At 42.9% G+C, this 15,144-nt stretch overlaps 1 protein-coding gene across 1 annotated transcript in view; it reads left to right on the top strand.

Annotated features, from left to right (window-relative positions):
• The window catches only part of Scp2d1 (SCP2 sterol binding domain containing 1), a 301,545-nt gene that overhangs the window by 49,062 nt on the left and 237,339 nt on the right, over window positions 1–15,144 (top strand). Inside the window, exon 2 of the mRNA XM_021228682.2 lies at window positions 4,146–4,234. Coding sequence (XP_021084341.1) covers window positions 4,232–4,234 — 3 coding nt within the window. The 5' untranslated portion in view covers window positions 4,146–4,231. The remainder of the gene's footprint in view (window positions 1–4,145; window positions 4,235–15,144) is intronic.

Here is a 15,144-nt window from a genome sequence, read left to right on the forward strand (position 1 = left end):
GGGAAAGATATTCACTAACCCTACATCTGACAGAGGGCTGTTCTCCAAAATTTACAAAGAACTTAAGAAGCAAGTCTCCAAAACACCAAAGGATCCAATTAAAAAGTGGGGTGCACAACTAAATAGAGAATTCTCAATAGAGAAGTCTAAAATGGCCAAGAGACACTTGAAAAAGTGCTCAATATCCTTAGCCATCAGGGAAATACAAATCAAAACAACTCTGAGATACCATCTCACTTCTGTCAGAATGGCTAAAATAAAAAAACACCAATGACAGTTTATGCTGGAGAGGATGTGGAAAACACTCTTTCACTGCTGGTGGGAGTGCCAACTCGTACATCCACTTTGGAAATCAGTATGGAGATTCCTCATGAAAATGGGAATCAGTCTGTCACAAGATCCATCAATTCCATTCTTAAACATAGATCCAAAATATGTGCATTCATACAACAAGGACATCTGTTCCACTATGTTCATAGCAGCATTATATGTAATAGTCAGAACCTGGAAGTAACCTAGATGTCCTTCAACTGAAGAGTGGATAGAGAAAATGTGGTACATTTACACAGTAGAGTACTACTCAGTGGAAAAAAAAACAATGGAATATTGAAATGTGCAGGCAAATGGATGGCACTAGAAGAAACCATCCTGAGTGAGGTAACCTAGTCACAAAACCAGAAACATGCTATGTACTCACTCATATATGGATTTTAGAAATGGATCAGGGGAGTGCCAGCCTACAATCCCACTGCCAGAGAGTCTGGGATACAAGGAGAACCCTAAGAGAGATATGCATGGTAACCCAGAGAAGGGGAATGGGACAGGATCTCCTGAGTGAACTGGGTGTTTAGGGGGGAGGGGAGAGGGGAGAGGGGAGAGGGAGCTGTGATAAAGACAGGGGGGAGAAAAGGAGGGGAGAGGAGGACATGGGGGAGCAGGAAGTTTGAGTCAAGGGAAGGATAGATGAGAGCAGGATGAGAGATACCACAATAGAGGAAGTTATTATAGGTTTGAGAAGAGATCTGGCACTAGAAAGATTTCCAGAGGTCTATAAGGATGATACCAACTGGCAATCTAAGCAATAGTGGAGAGACTATCTTAAATGCCCTTTCCTAATAATGAGACTGATAACTACCTTATATGCCATCCTAGAGCCTTCATCTAGTGACTGATGGAAGCAGAGGCAGACACCTACAGCTAAACACTGAACTAAACTCTTGAAACCCAGTTGCAGAGAGGAAGGAGTGATGAGCAAAGGGGTCAATACTGGGCTGGTGAAACCCACAGAAACAGCTGACCTGAACAAGGGGGAGCTCATGGACTCCAAACTGATGGTTGAGATGCCAGCATGGGACTGATCCAGACCTCCCAAATTTGGGTTTCACTGAGGAGGCCTTGGCAATTTATGGGACCTCAGGGAGTAGATCAGTATTTATCCCTGGCATACAAATGGACTTTGGGAGCCCAGTCCACATGGAGGGATGCTCTCTCAGCCTGGGCACATGGAAGAGGGCTTAGGCCCTGCCCAGGATGATAGGACAGACTTTGAGAATCCCCCCATGGACTGATACAGACCCCCTGAATGTGGGTGTCATGGAGGAGGTCTAGGAAATCTATGGGGCCTTGGGTAGAGTAGGTCAGTTTTATCCCTGGCATACAAATGGACTTTGGGTGCCCATCACGCAATGAGAGATGCCCTCTTAGCCTGGACTCTTGGGGGAAGGCCTAGGCCCTGCCCTGGATGAAATGACAGACAACGGATACCTCCATGGAGGGCCTCACCCTCCCTGGGGAAAGGAGTGGGGTTTGGGGAAGGGGGAGGAGGGTTGGTGGGAGGACATGGGAGGAGGGGAGGGAGAGGGAGAAGGAGCTGGGGTTGACATGTGAAGCAACCTTGTTTCTAATTTAAATTTAAAAATAAAATTAAAAAATTCACCCATGGAAGGCCTTACCCTTCATGGGGAGCAGAGGGAGGGTGGAGTGGGGGTTGGGGGAGTTGGGGGGGACAGGCGGGAGAGGGAGCTGGAGTTGACATGTGAAATAAGCTCATTTCTAATTTAAATTAAAAAACAGACTGATCAGGTTAGGCATGGGTGGAGCCAAGGTGAGTGTTCCAAGCAGCATACAGGCAAGATCCCAGTGGTAAAGGGTTTAAAGGGCTGTGCATCATAGAAGCACCATGCTGTGGCTTCTCACATGTCAAGATATGCTGGATCACATACTTAGTCTTTTCCACCAGCTCTCTCCAAATAGCCCAGGGAAGGAGCTGGCAAGAATTATTCAGGGTCCTAGCACTGCAGCCCTGTTACAACTGAACTGAAGTGCCAAATGAGAAACTGAGACAAAAGTACAGCTGTCTGTAGCTGTGGGGAAAAAATAACCTAGGAGAAGGTCAGTGAACATTAAGATATTGGGTCTCCTCCAAGTAGGACATTCTAGGTCTGCCATCTGTCTGTGAAGAAGGCAAGTTAAGGAGTACTGAGTATGACAATGACCACTTAGGGGTGACATAGCCTGGCTGTCTAGAGGTTGTGTTCCCCAAATGGCATCTGATAATTTTATTTTTTATAGATGAAATGAAAAAGAGAAAAGAAGGAGTTGACAGCAAATTTTAGTTTTTGTAATTGCATTGTTCAACAGCAAACTAGTTGTAGCTTTGGTTGACTAGATCAACCTAGGACACTGATGGGTGGCCAGTTGTTAATGTTGTATATTCAAGCGTAGAATTTAAGTAGTAAGATTTTTTTTTGTGCAAGGACAAAGACTTTTGGGACATCATGTCAACCTTGTTGCATGTGTCTTGAGGAAAGAATTTTCTCAATCCCTGTGTCAAAATGTTCTTTGTGGGGATGGGATTTTCACAAGGCTGGATGACAGTAAAACTCATCACTGTAGTGTACCCGTCACCTTACATCATAACCCCTTGCTCCAACTCCCACTTCAGATGTGGACTTTGGGAAGAAGATGCTGAGGCAGAGTGAGGATGGGGGAGGCTTCTTGGTAATGAGAATCTAACAAGGAAGAAGGGAGGAAGTGGATTGCATAGGCAAAACTGTGAGACACTGAAGAGGACCCCATGAAGTCTGTACGGGCAAGCCTGCCCATCAGAGGCTTCTTACATTAGATGGAGGTTCTAGGACCTTCTTCTATCACTTCTTCTCAGACATTGGCCAGCACTGCCCTGAGGAGAATATGACTTGCTTTGACAGTCATGGTGGATGCTGAGAGACAACAGTGTGTGATTCTCAACAGGGCTAGGGACCACAATTTGCAGGGACTCATGCAAAGAAAAACACAAAAATTAAGAATGTTACCATGGTGACAGAAGCATTGATAACCCAAGTCTGGGCTCTTTTGATTATGGAGTCCAGTGTGACTGTGTACCACATGCCCATCGCGGAAGGCAGCCCGCCTGTCAGCTGACTATGTGGTTAACATGGTGTGGCATGTTGTCTTGCGTTCCACGTCTGCTGCATATCGGGGCTTGCTCTCTGATTTCTCAGGAGGTAGTTCAAACTGTGCTTGAGTGCCACTGCTAGTGTGTGGCTGTTCGGACTACCAGAGGAACCTTTAGGCAGTGCAGGACAGTTCTAAAGTATGCATTATGCAGTTTCTCAGGGGACTTCTGGGGGGTATTGAGCTGCAGTTGTTCACAGTTATGATATGTTCTATCAAACGCCTTTTTATTGGATTTCCCTTTTGCCCTGCTTCATTTCTTTCAACCAGTCTTCATAAGATCCCCAAGTAAGCCATCTGCCTCAGGGATGCCCAGCATCTAAAGGATGCTCAACCATGAGAATGAATGCCACTGACTAAGAAGGCAGCCTGAATCCCCTCCAGTGTATAAGCCTAAGAAATGCCCCCATTTCTCCTAGCATGGAGTGTGTGTTGGTTATTAATTAATCAATGATGAACTGTTTTAGTTCTCTGATCCATTTCAAGAGAGCATTAGTGGTCTTTGCAGTCAATATCAGCTTCTCAATTCTCTGGCTCGTGGTCAGCCGCCAACTCTGAAGTGAATTTTCCACAGAGCCATGCACCTTCTTTGGGTTTGTTTGCCAGCTGGGTCAGAGGCAAGGAGGGTTGCTTGTTGAGAATGTATGTGACTTTTTGTCTACTCCAGCTTCCCTCTCTTTCTTCTACAGACCCTGTCCCACAGAGCACCTCCTAAAATGTCAGCCACAAACTGATTTTCATCCCTGAGTCTGCTTCATATGGGACCCAGAATTGCATGGTAAGATGACAATGTGTGTTACCAGCATACCACAATTGGTGGGTTCTTACTGCATCTTAAAAGCCTAGGTTTGAAGACCAGAGTTTTCTGTGCCATAGCCCTTTAGTGACAGCCTCAGGAAGCATGTAAGGTTCAGTGTGATTCTAGCCCTCATTTCACCAAATAGAGTGGACCACAAAAAAATCCCCTCACCACATAATAATCAACACCCCAAACATACAGAATAAAGAAAGAATATTAAGAGCAGATAACGAAAAAGGTCAAGTAACATATAAAGGCAGACCTATCAGAATTACACCTGATTTCTCCATGGAAACTCTGAAAGCCAGAAGGTCCTGGATAGATATTCTACCTACACTAAGAGACCATGGATGCCAGCCCAGACTACTATACCCGGCAAAGCTCTCAATCACTATAGACGGAGAAAACAAGATATTCCATGACAAAACTAGATTCAACCAATATGTGTCCACTAACCCAGCCCTACAGAAAATTTTGGAAGGAAAACTCCAACCCAAGGAAGCTAACTACAACCAGAAAAACATAAGCATTAGAGAATCCCTCTCTACCAACAGCCAAAAGAACAAAGGGGTGAAATTCCACCCATAATTCCACCAACAACAACCATCGCAAATCGAAGAAGGATGAGCAATCAATGGTTATTAATATCCCTCAATATTAACGACCTTAACTCACCCATAAAAAGACACAGACTAGCAGAATGGATTCGAAGACAGAACCCTTCCTTCTGCTGCATACAAGAAACACACCTCACCCTCAAAGACATTACCTGAGAGTTAAAGGTTGGGAAAAAATTTTTCAATCAAATGGACCCAAGAAACAAGCAGGGGTAGCAATCCTAATATCTAACAAACTAGACTTTAAAATAAAATCAATCAAAAGAGATGAAGGAGGTCATCACATACTCATCACAGGTGAAACCCACCAAGATGAAGTGTCTATCCTGAACATCTATGCCCCAAATACAAAGGCATCCAAATTCGTTAAAGAAACATTATTAGAACTTAAATCTCATCTAAAGCCCCACACAGTTATAGTGGGAGATTTCAACACACCACTCTCACCACTAGACAGGAATACCAGACAGAAACTCAACAAAGAAGCAAAGGGTCTAATAGAAGTAATGACCTAACTGGGATTAACAGATATCTATAGAACATTTCATCCACATAAAAAAGAATATACCTTCTTCTCACCACCACATGGAACCTTCTCAAAAATCGACCACATACTTGGCAACATATCAAACCTCAGCAGGTACAAAAAAAAATTGGAATAACTCCATGTATCTTATCAGACCATCATGCTTTAAAATTAGAATTCAACAACAACACAAATTGCAGAAAACCTATAAACTCATGGAAATTGAATAATGCTCAACTGCACCATCCCTGGGTCAAAGAGGAAAAAAAAAGAAATTAAAGACTTCCTCGAATTCAATGAGAATGAAGACACAACATACCCAAACCTATGGGACACTTTGAAAGCAGTGCTACGGGGGGAAGTTCATAGCACTAAGTGCTCACATGAAGAAACAGGAGAACAGTTATACCAGAGAATTAACATCACAGCTGAAAGCACTAGAACACAAAGAAGCAAACTCCCCCAGGAGGAGTAGACACCAGGAAATAATCAAATTGAGGGCTGAAATCAATAAAGTAGAAACCAGGAAAACAATACAAAGAATCAATGCAACGAAGAGTTGGTTCTTTGAGAAAATCAACAAGATAGACAAACCTTTGTCCAAACTTACCAAACAGCAGAGAGTGAACACGCAAATTAACAAAATCAGAAATGAAAAGGGGGACATAACAACAGACTCTGAGGAAATCCAGAGAATCATTAGGTCATACTTTGAAAACCTGTACTCCACAAAATTCGAAAATTTAAAGGAAATGGATGACTTTCTGGATAGCTATCACTTGCCAAAACTAAATCAAGAACAGATAAGCAATTTAAATAGACCTATAACCCCTATGGAAATAGAAGCAGTCATCAAAAGTCTCCCAACCAAAAAAAGTCCAGGTCCAGATGGCCTCAGTGCAGAATTCTACCACAAATTCAAAGAACAACTTATACCAATTCTTCTCAAAGTGTTCCACACAATAGAAGCAGAAGGGTCTTTGCCAAACTCTTTCTATGAGGCTTCAATAACCTTGATCCCCAAGCCACACAAAGATACAACTAAGAAAGAGAACTTCAGACCAATATCCCTCATGAATATTGATGCAAAAATACTCAATAAAATACTGGCAAATCGGATCCAAGAACACATCAAAACAATCATTCACCACGATCAAGTAGGTTTCATTCCAGGGATGCAGGGATGGTTCAACATACGAAAATCCATTAACATAATCCACCATATAAACAAGCTGAAAAACAAAAATCACATGATCATCTCACTAGATCCTGAAAAAGCCTTTGACAAAATCCAACACCCTTCATGATAAAGGTCTTGGAGAGATCTGGGATAACAGGGACATACTTAAACATAATAAAAGCTATATTCAGTAAACCAACAGCCAACATCAAACTAAATGGACAGAAACTCAAGGCAATTCCTCTAAAATCAGGAACAAAACAAGGCTGTCCACTCTATCCATACCTTTTCAACATGGTACTTGAAGTTCTAGCTATTGCCATACGACAACAAAGGGGGATCAAGGGGATACAAATTGGGAAGGAAGAGGTCAAACTTTCACTGCTTGCAGACAATATGATAGTTTACATCAATGACCCAAAGAACTCTACCAGGGAACTCTTACAGCTGATTAACACCTTCAGCCAAGTGGCAGGCTACAAGATCAACTCTAGAAAATCAGTAGCCCTACTTTATACAGATGATAAAAGGGCTGAAAAAGAAATCAGAGAAACATCACCCTTTACAATTGCCACAAACAACATAAAATAACTTGGGGTAACGCTAACCAAACAAGTGAAAGACCTGTATCGTAAGAACTTTGAATCTTTAAAGAAAGAAATTAGAGAAGCCCTCCGAAAATGGAAAGATCTCCCATGCTCTTGGATATGTAGGATCAATGTAGTAAAAATGACAATCCTGCCAAAAGCAATCTACAGATTCAATGCAATCCCTATTAAAATCCCAGCACAATTCTTCACAGACCTTGAAAGAACAATAATCAATTTTGTATGGAAAAACAAAAGACCCAGGATAGCCAAAACAACCCTGCTCAACAAGGCAATGTCCGGAGGCATCACCACCCCTGTCCTCAAGCTCTATTATAGAGCTATAGTCCTGAAAACAGCTTGGTATTGGCACAAAAATAGACAGGTAGACCAATGGAATCGAATTGAAAACCCGGGTATTAACCCACACACATACGAACATCTGATCTGTGACAAAGAAGCTAAAAATATACAATGGAATAAAGAAAGCATCTTCAACAAATGGTGCTGGCATAACTGGAGACTGACATGTAGAAGAATGCGGATCGATCCATGTTTATCGCCACGCACAAAACTTAAGTCCAAATGGATCAAAGACCTCAACATAAATCCAGCCACACTGAACCTCTTAGAAGAGAAAGTGGGTGGTATCCTTGAACGAATTGGTACAGGAGACAGCTTCCTGAACATAACACCAGTAGCACAGACAGTGAGATCAACAATTAATAAATGGGACCTACTGAAACTGAGAAGCTTCTGTAAGGCAAAGGACACAGTCAGCAAGACAAAAAGGCAGCCCACAGAATGGGAAAAATATTCACTAATCCCACATCTGACAGAGGGTTGATCTCCAAAATTTACAAAGAACTCAAGAAGCAAGTCTCTAAAACATCAAAGGACCCAATTAAGAAGTGGGCTGCAGAACTAAATAGAGAGTTTTCAATAGAGGAGTCTAAAATGGCTGAGAGGCACTTGAGAAAGTGCTCAACATCCTTAGCCATCCGGGAAATGCAAATCAAAACAACTCTGAGATACCATCTCACTCCTGTCAGAATGGCTAAAATAAAAAACACCAATGACAGTCTATCTTGGAGAGGATGTGGAGGAAGAAGAACACTCCTCCACTGCTGGTGGGAGTGCAAACTGGCTCAGCCACTTTGGAAATCAGTATGGAGATTCCTCAGAAAAATGGGAATAAACCTACCACAAGACCCAGCAACTCCACTCTTAGGCATATATCCAAAAGATGCCCATTCATACAACAAGGATATCTGTTCCACTATGTTCTTAGCAGCATTATTTGTAATAGCCAGAACTTGGAAGCAACCTAGATGTCCCTCAACCGAAGAGTGGATAGAGAAAATGTGGTACATTTACACAATGGAGTACTATTCAGCAGAAAAAAACAATGGAATCATGAGATTCGCAGGCAAATGGATGACACTAGAAGAAACCATCCTGAGTGAGGTAACCCCGTCACAAAAAGAGAAACATGGCATGTACTCTCTCATATATGGATTTTAGACATGGATCTGGGGAGTGCCAGCCTACAATCCTATGGCCAGAGAGTCTGGGAAACAGAAACTTCGTTCAGTGGCTGATCGAAGAAGAGGCAGACTCCCTCAGTTAAGTACTGAGCTGAACTCAAGAAAGCCAGTAACAGAGAGGGAGGACTGATGATCAAAGGGATTAAGACTGGGCTGGTTTAACCCCCAGAAACAGCTGACCAGACAAAGGTTAACTCTTGAATCCCAGGCATCAGCCTGGGAATCCAGCATGGGACTGATCAAGACCCCCTGAATCTGGGTGTCAGCGAGGAGGCCTAGGGAATCTATTGAGCCTTGGGCAGCAGATCAGTACCCATCCCAAGTATACACACAGACTTTGGACTCCCATAGAACAATGTGAGGTGCACTCTCACCCTGAACTCTTAGGGAAGGGTCTAGGCCCTGCCCTATATGAAATGACAGACTATGGACACCCCCATGGAGGGCCTCACCCTCCCTGGGGGAATGAGGGGATAACGGGGGGGGGGGGCGGGCACGGGAGGAGCGGAGGGAAAGGGAGAGGGACCTGGAACTGACTTGTGAAGCAACCTTATTTCTTATCTAAATTTAAACTGGAAAAAAAAAGAGGCTACAAAGCAGGTTCCTAAAGATATTTATTTATTTCTCAGGATGAGAGTTTGATTCTTCCTCTCTTGGTTTCTCTCCCACCCTCCTCCCTCTCTTCTCCCTGAAATAGGATATCACTACATAGCACAGGCTGGCCTTGAACTCATGTACCTCCTGCCTCATTCTGCCAAATTCTGGGAATGTTAGAATAGGTGGTACTCTTGGAATTTCTCACTATTTCCTATCAAGTTTCTCCAGATCCATGGAAGAAGGAGAAGGAGAGCGTGAGGAAGAGGGAAAGGGAGAGGAGGGAGAAGGAGGAGAAGGAAGAGGAGAAGGAAGAGGAGGGGGAGGAGGAGGAGAAAGAGGAAGAGGAGGAGGAGGAAGCAGCTGCAAATGTTGGGAATAGAGAGTAACTTGAAGCAACTGACCAAATACCAATGAAGCCTCACTGTCTATCCCAGAGGTTCAAGGAGACTTCTCCACAGCATTTGATATTCAAAACAAGGTCTGGAAGTTAAAATGAAGTCCGTAAAGATGCTACATGTGTATCCCAAAGCAATGAGGTCTATTCCTCCTGTCTAGATCCTTCAGTCCATGTCTGTAAGAGACTTTAGCTGTCCCTGACTTGGATCTAGTAATAGTCCAACTCAGGTACATAGCCAATAAGGTCAAACTGTAGAAAACTCTCCAGAAGTAGCAGTTCCTCCAACCACCCTATAGAGAGGGTTGACAAGATGACAAGGTGACATTTGGCTTTTATTATATCCATTGACAGAGTGAGTTTATCCTCTCATTTCTTTTTTGCAAGAGGTTATCAAGGCCATACCTGAGACACTTTCACAGCCTCACAGCTACCTACTGGGGCCGGCTGTGTAGGAGCTATGAGTTGGCCTGCAGGACTTGGTAGAGGTAAACAAAGACAGACAGGGGGTGAAGGTCGCCTGGAGTTTCTAGAAACTTATGAAGCTCAGCATGGCTCTAACAGGAGCTCATGAATGTGGCAACCTCTTTACTAAACTCTGGATCATGAGTAGAACTTAATGAAGTAGGAGGGGCAAGAGTTGGGTTAGCCTAGGGATCACAAACTGGCAGTTAGAATTTTCTTATACGACTCATAGTTGCACAGTTGGCCCGTTGTATTCTCAGGTTTTACATTTGACTCAGCCAACTTCAGTTTGGAGAATAAGACAGTTAGTTGGGTGTGGTGAGGCAAGCTGTAAGCTCAACTGCTTGACAGGCTATGGCAGGGGGATTCCCTGTCTGGGGTATAGGGTGAGTTCAAAGGTAGCCTGGGCAACATTGTGAGACTATTTCATGACAAAAAGTAAGAATACGACTTTGGGCATAGGTCAGCAGTAGAGCAAGGCTTAGTACTTGCAAGGTCTTAGGGTTAATCCTTAATACCATGAAAAGAAAAGGAAACCTAAAAAAAGGAAAAAGGCAAAAGCACTAAAGCAAAACAAGATAAAAACAATGCATTATAGTAGTTATCTACCCTGTGTTTACATCAGTTTTTAGATATTGTAAATAACGTAGGGATGATTTAAAGTATATACAAAGATGTACTATGCTATTTTATATAAAGACTAAGGGATCCATAGAGTCCCAGAATCACTCCTTTGTGGGCACAGAGGGACACCTGTATTTTATTGGACTTTCTCAATGTTTTAGAACATTTACACTAGCCATTAAAATTTTAAAATGAAAATCTTTCCAGTTGAAATTCATTTCCATTTTTAGAAAAAAAGAGGGAAGCCTAGTGATTTTCCAGTTACAGTGTCTCTTTAGAAGAGGTGGGTATTGTCTTTTCAGTCTCCTGCAGGGCATTTTCTTAATTAGTGATTGATGGGGGAGGGTCCAGCCCATTTTGGGTGTGGCCACCCCTGGGTTGATGGCCCTGGATTTTATAAGACAGTAGGTTGAGCAAGCCATGAAGGAGCAAGTCACTAACTAAGCAGTTCCCTGCCTATGACCTCTGCATCAGCTCCTGCCTCCAGGTTCCTGTCCTGTTTGAGTTCCTGTTCTGACTTCCTTCAATGATGATGAATTGTGATATAGAAAAATAAGTAAAATAAACTTACCCTATCAAGTTGTTTTTGGATACTGTGTTTTGTGTTAGCAATACAGTAGTAACCCCTGCTAGCTAAGACAGAAATTGGTACCAGGATAATGGGGTATTGCTGTGACAGACCTGACCATGTTGCTTTTGGGAGGATTGTGTAAGAACTTTGGAACTTTGGGTTGGAAAAACCATTGCACATTCAGAGGTGAATAACCTATGAAGATGTTCTATGGGGATATTTGTGTGATATATTGTGTTAAGAATCTGTAGTATCTGGTCAGCTTGACCTGAAGAATCAGCTGTGATTACCTAGAAACCAGAACCACTTTAATCAAACTTTTGTTTTGCTGAGACAATGGGTGCTCAGTGATTAGTACCACCAAGGAAGACTCTGCTGGAATTTATTTCCTTAGGGTCAGCACACGGAAGCTGTGTTCAGAGACAGCTGCGGATGTACCTCCTGCTGACAGTCAAACTCCGTAGGGTAAAAACCAGGTGGTATTGGTTTTGAAGTCACGAAGGGATCATGGGGAGCAGCTGAGGCTTGGTACTGTGTGACAGGGTTGGAGTCTCTGAGTTGAGTCCAGGAGAAGCTATTGGTGAAAGTGCAGCCCAGTTGCATTAGGAGACCCCAGCATTTTGGAGATGCCAGTACCATGGGATAACCGCTTAGAACAGCAGCATCTGTGGACTGGAGCAGCTTTGAGCCTAGAAGACAACCTGTGGGGGCTGAAGAGGGTGGAGCCAGCGAAGGGACCCAAGCCTCTGGGAGAGGAGTCAATAAAATTGTGAGTAAATCTTAGACACTGAACACTGAGTTATTTACACTGTTGAAACTTGGGTTTGCTTTGCTGTGATTGTGACTGTGCCCTGCTTCTTTCCTCTTGGAAGTATTAGAAAGTAATTTATTTTTAAATTTATAGGAGCCTACAGTTAAGAGTCTGAACTTCTAAAGTGTCTGAAATTTTAGACAGTGAGAATTTAAAGTTTGTAGTATGTTTTATGTTGGAACATTAATATTAAAATTGATATTAAGATTAATGACATCTTGGGAGAACAAGAAAGAAAAGGTTATGTCTCAAGTGGTGTGTTTGTATGTCAAGTTGGGGCGGGTCAGTTATACTGACTGGTTTTATGTCAACTTTATACAAGCTAAAGCCATCTGAGAGGCATGAACCTCAATTGGGAAAAATGACTCTATAAGATCTGTTTGTAGACAAGTTTGTGGAGCATTTTCTTGATTAATGACTGATGTGGGAGGTTCCTATCTCCTTGTGGGTGGAACCACTCCTGGGCTGGTGGTCCAGGATTCTATAAGAAAGCAGGTTGAACATACTATGAGAAGTAAGTGAGTAAACAGCACCCCTTCATGGCCTCTGCATCAGTCCCTGCCTCCAGTTTCCTGTCCTGGCTGCCTTTAGTGATGGACTGTGATGTGAGTCTGGAAAATAAACCCTTTCCTCCTCATGTTGTTTTTGGTCATGGTGTTTTATAACAGCAATAGAAACCCTAAGACACCTAGATAGCTTGTCTACTGTGGTGTTGTGTCCATAGAGGCCAATTAAGTACTCAAGGGACTGATAGATCCTAATGGATGCCAGGCTCCTAAGTCTCTCTACTTCTAATGCTGTTCTGGTCCTTCTGAAGGCTATTGTGTAGAAGGAAAGATGCTCTCTTCTTCTGTATAATTGATACTGTAATCTTCTTCACAGTGCTTTATAGATCCATGAGCCAATTCTCCATCTTGCCTGCACATTGGCTATTGGGGGGTGTTGGTGAGAAAAGGAGAAAGAGAAAGAGGGAGAAAGAGAAAGAGGGAGAGAAGCAATTTTAAGGAACTGGCTTATGCAACTATAGGACTAGAAAGTCTAACCAAGACGAAAGACTGGAAATTCAGGTAGGAATTGATGTTATCTTCATGAACCCAAATCTCAGGGAGCAAGACACTGGGCTGAAAATTCAGAGGGGACTTCTGTGTTGCAGATGTTAAGTCAGATGTCTGTTTCCTTGGCTTTCAGCTTACTGGACTTGGCCCTCTCTTATTATGGAGGAAGATTCCTTCTACTTAGAATCTGTTTCTCCAAAGGTTAACCATGTTCAAAATGTGCTTCCAAAGCAAATAGCATCTAGATTATTGTCTTAATAAACAAGCGGACACAACAGTCCAGTGGTGCTGATACTTAACGCTATCGTTTACCATGGGCCACCCTGAAAAAGGTGGACATAGAACCAGATATGGCTGGGCGGTGGTGGCACACGCCTTTAATCCCAGCACATGGGAGGCAGAGGCAGGCGGATCTCTGTGAGTTCGAGGCCGGGATGGACCAATAGCCTCCAAAACAATACAGAGAAACCCTGTCTCGTAAAAACCAAAAAAAAAAAAAAAAAAAAAAGAACCAGATATGATCCAGTCATGTTGGGATTATTAGCCATCCTTTTTTTTTTTAAAAATTGGGTTTCGCCTGGGAACTGCACAGAGCTCCCAATCCCGGCGGGAGCCAAGCACCCCAGACTCCAGATCTTCTCTCCCACCAACGAGACTAGGAAACAAGAGGAGGCTGGGAGTACAGGGAAGTAGCTGTCCCTCTGGCAGCATCAGGTAAACAGGCCAGCTTCCCGGCCTGTGTTCCAGAGCCTGCAGATCGCCTGGGAACTGCACAGAGCTCCCAGTCCCGGCAGGAGCCAAGCACCCCAGACTCCAGATCTTCTCTCCCACCAAAGAGACCAGGAAACTACAGGAGCCAGGGAGACCAGGGGAGTAGCTGTTCCGGATCAGGTACAACAGGACCCAGCATAGGGTCCAGGGGACCAGGTAGGAGGCTAAGCGCCCCAGATTCCTGTTCTTCTTCTCTACCCACGGACCAGCATTTGGACAAGGTATAGAAGAACCACCAGGTTACTGGACTTACTAGCACCCACCAAAAGGGAACTCTGGTCCCCAGACCAGGAAGGGGCTCTTTCTGCACCCACTAGAAGAAGAGATGGGAAAGAGACAATACAAAAACACAGTCAGCAACATAAAAACAAATATGACACCGCCAGATTCTAGAGACTCCACACCAGCAAGACCCCAATATTCCAACACGAAGGAAGCAGAAGAGAACGACCTTAAAAGCACTTTCATGAAAATGATAGAGGCCCTAAAAGAGGATATTGGAAAATCCCTCAAAGAAATGGAAGAAAAAACAAACCAAAAAATGCAAGAAATGGAAGAAAAAACAAACCAAAAAATGCAAGAATTGGAAGAAAAAACAAACCAAAAAAGGCACGAAATGGAAGAAGAAATGAAGCAAAAATGCAAGAAATGGAAGAAAAAGCAAAGCAAAAAATGCAAGAATTAGAAGAAGAAACATACCAAAAAAGGCAGGAAATGGAAGAAGAAACAAAGCAAAAAATGCAAGAAATGGTAGAAAAAACAAAGCAAAAAAAATGGAGGAAGAAACAAACCAAAAAAGGCAGGAAATGGAAGAAGAAACAAAGCAAAAAATGCAAGAAATGGAACAAAAAGCAAACCAAAAAATGCAAGAAATGGAAGAAAGAACAAACCAAAAAATTCATAAAAGGCAACAAACGGACGAACAGATAAACAGAAAATTGCAAGAAGCAATGCAAACGCTGCAAGGGTTGAAAACTGAAATAGAGACACTAAAAAAAACACAATCTGAAGAAAGGCAGAAAATAGAAAAGCTGGACAAACAGTCAGGCACGACCAATACAAGCATTACCAACAGAATAGAAGAGATGGAAGAGAGAATCTCAAGTGTTGAAGATACATTAGGAGAAATGGATTTATCAACCAA

The sequence above is a fragment of the Mesocricetus auratus genome, unplaced genomic scaffold, assembly GCF_017639785.1.
Source record: "Mesocricetus auratus isolate SY011 unplaced genomic scaffold, BCM_Maur_2.0 Super-Scaffold_100004, whole genome shotgun sequence".
Taxonomy (NCBI): domain Eukaryota; kingdom Metazoa; phylum Chordata; class Mammalia; order Rodentia; family Cricetidae; genus Mesocricetus; species Mesocricetus auratus.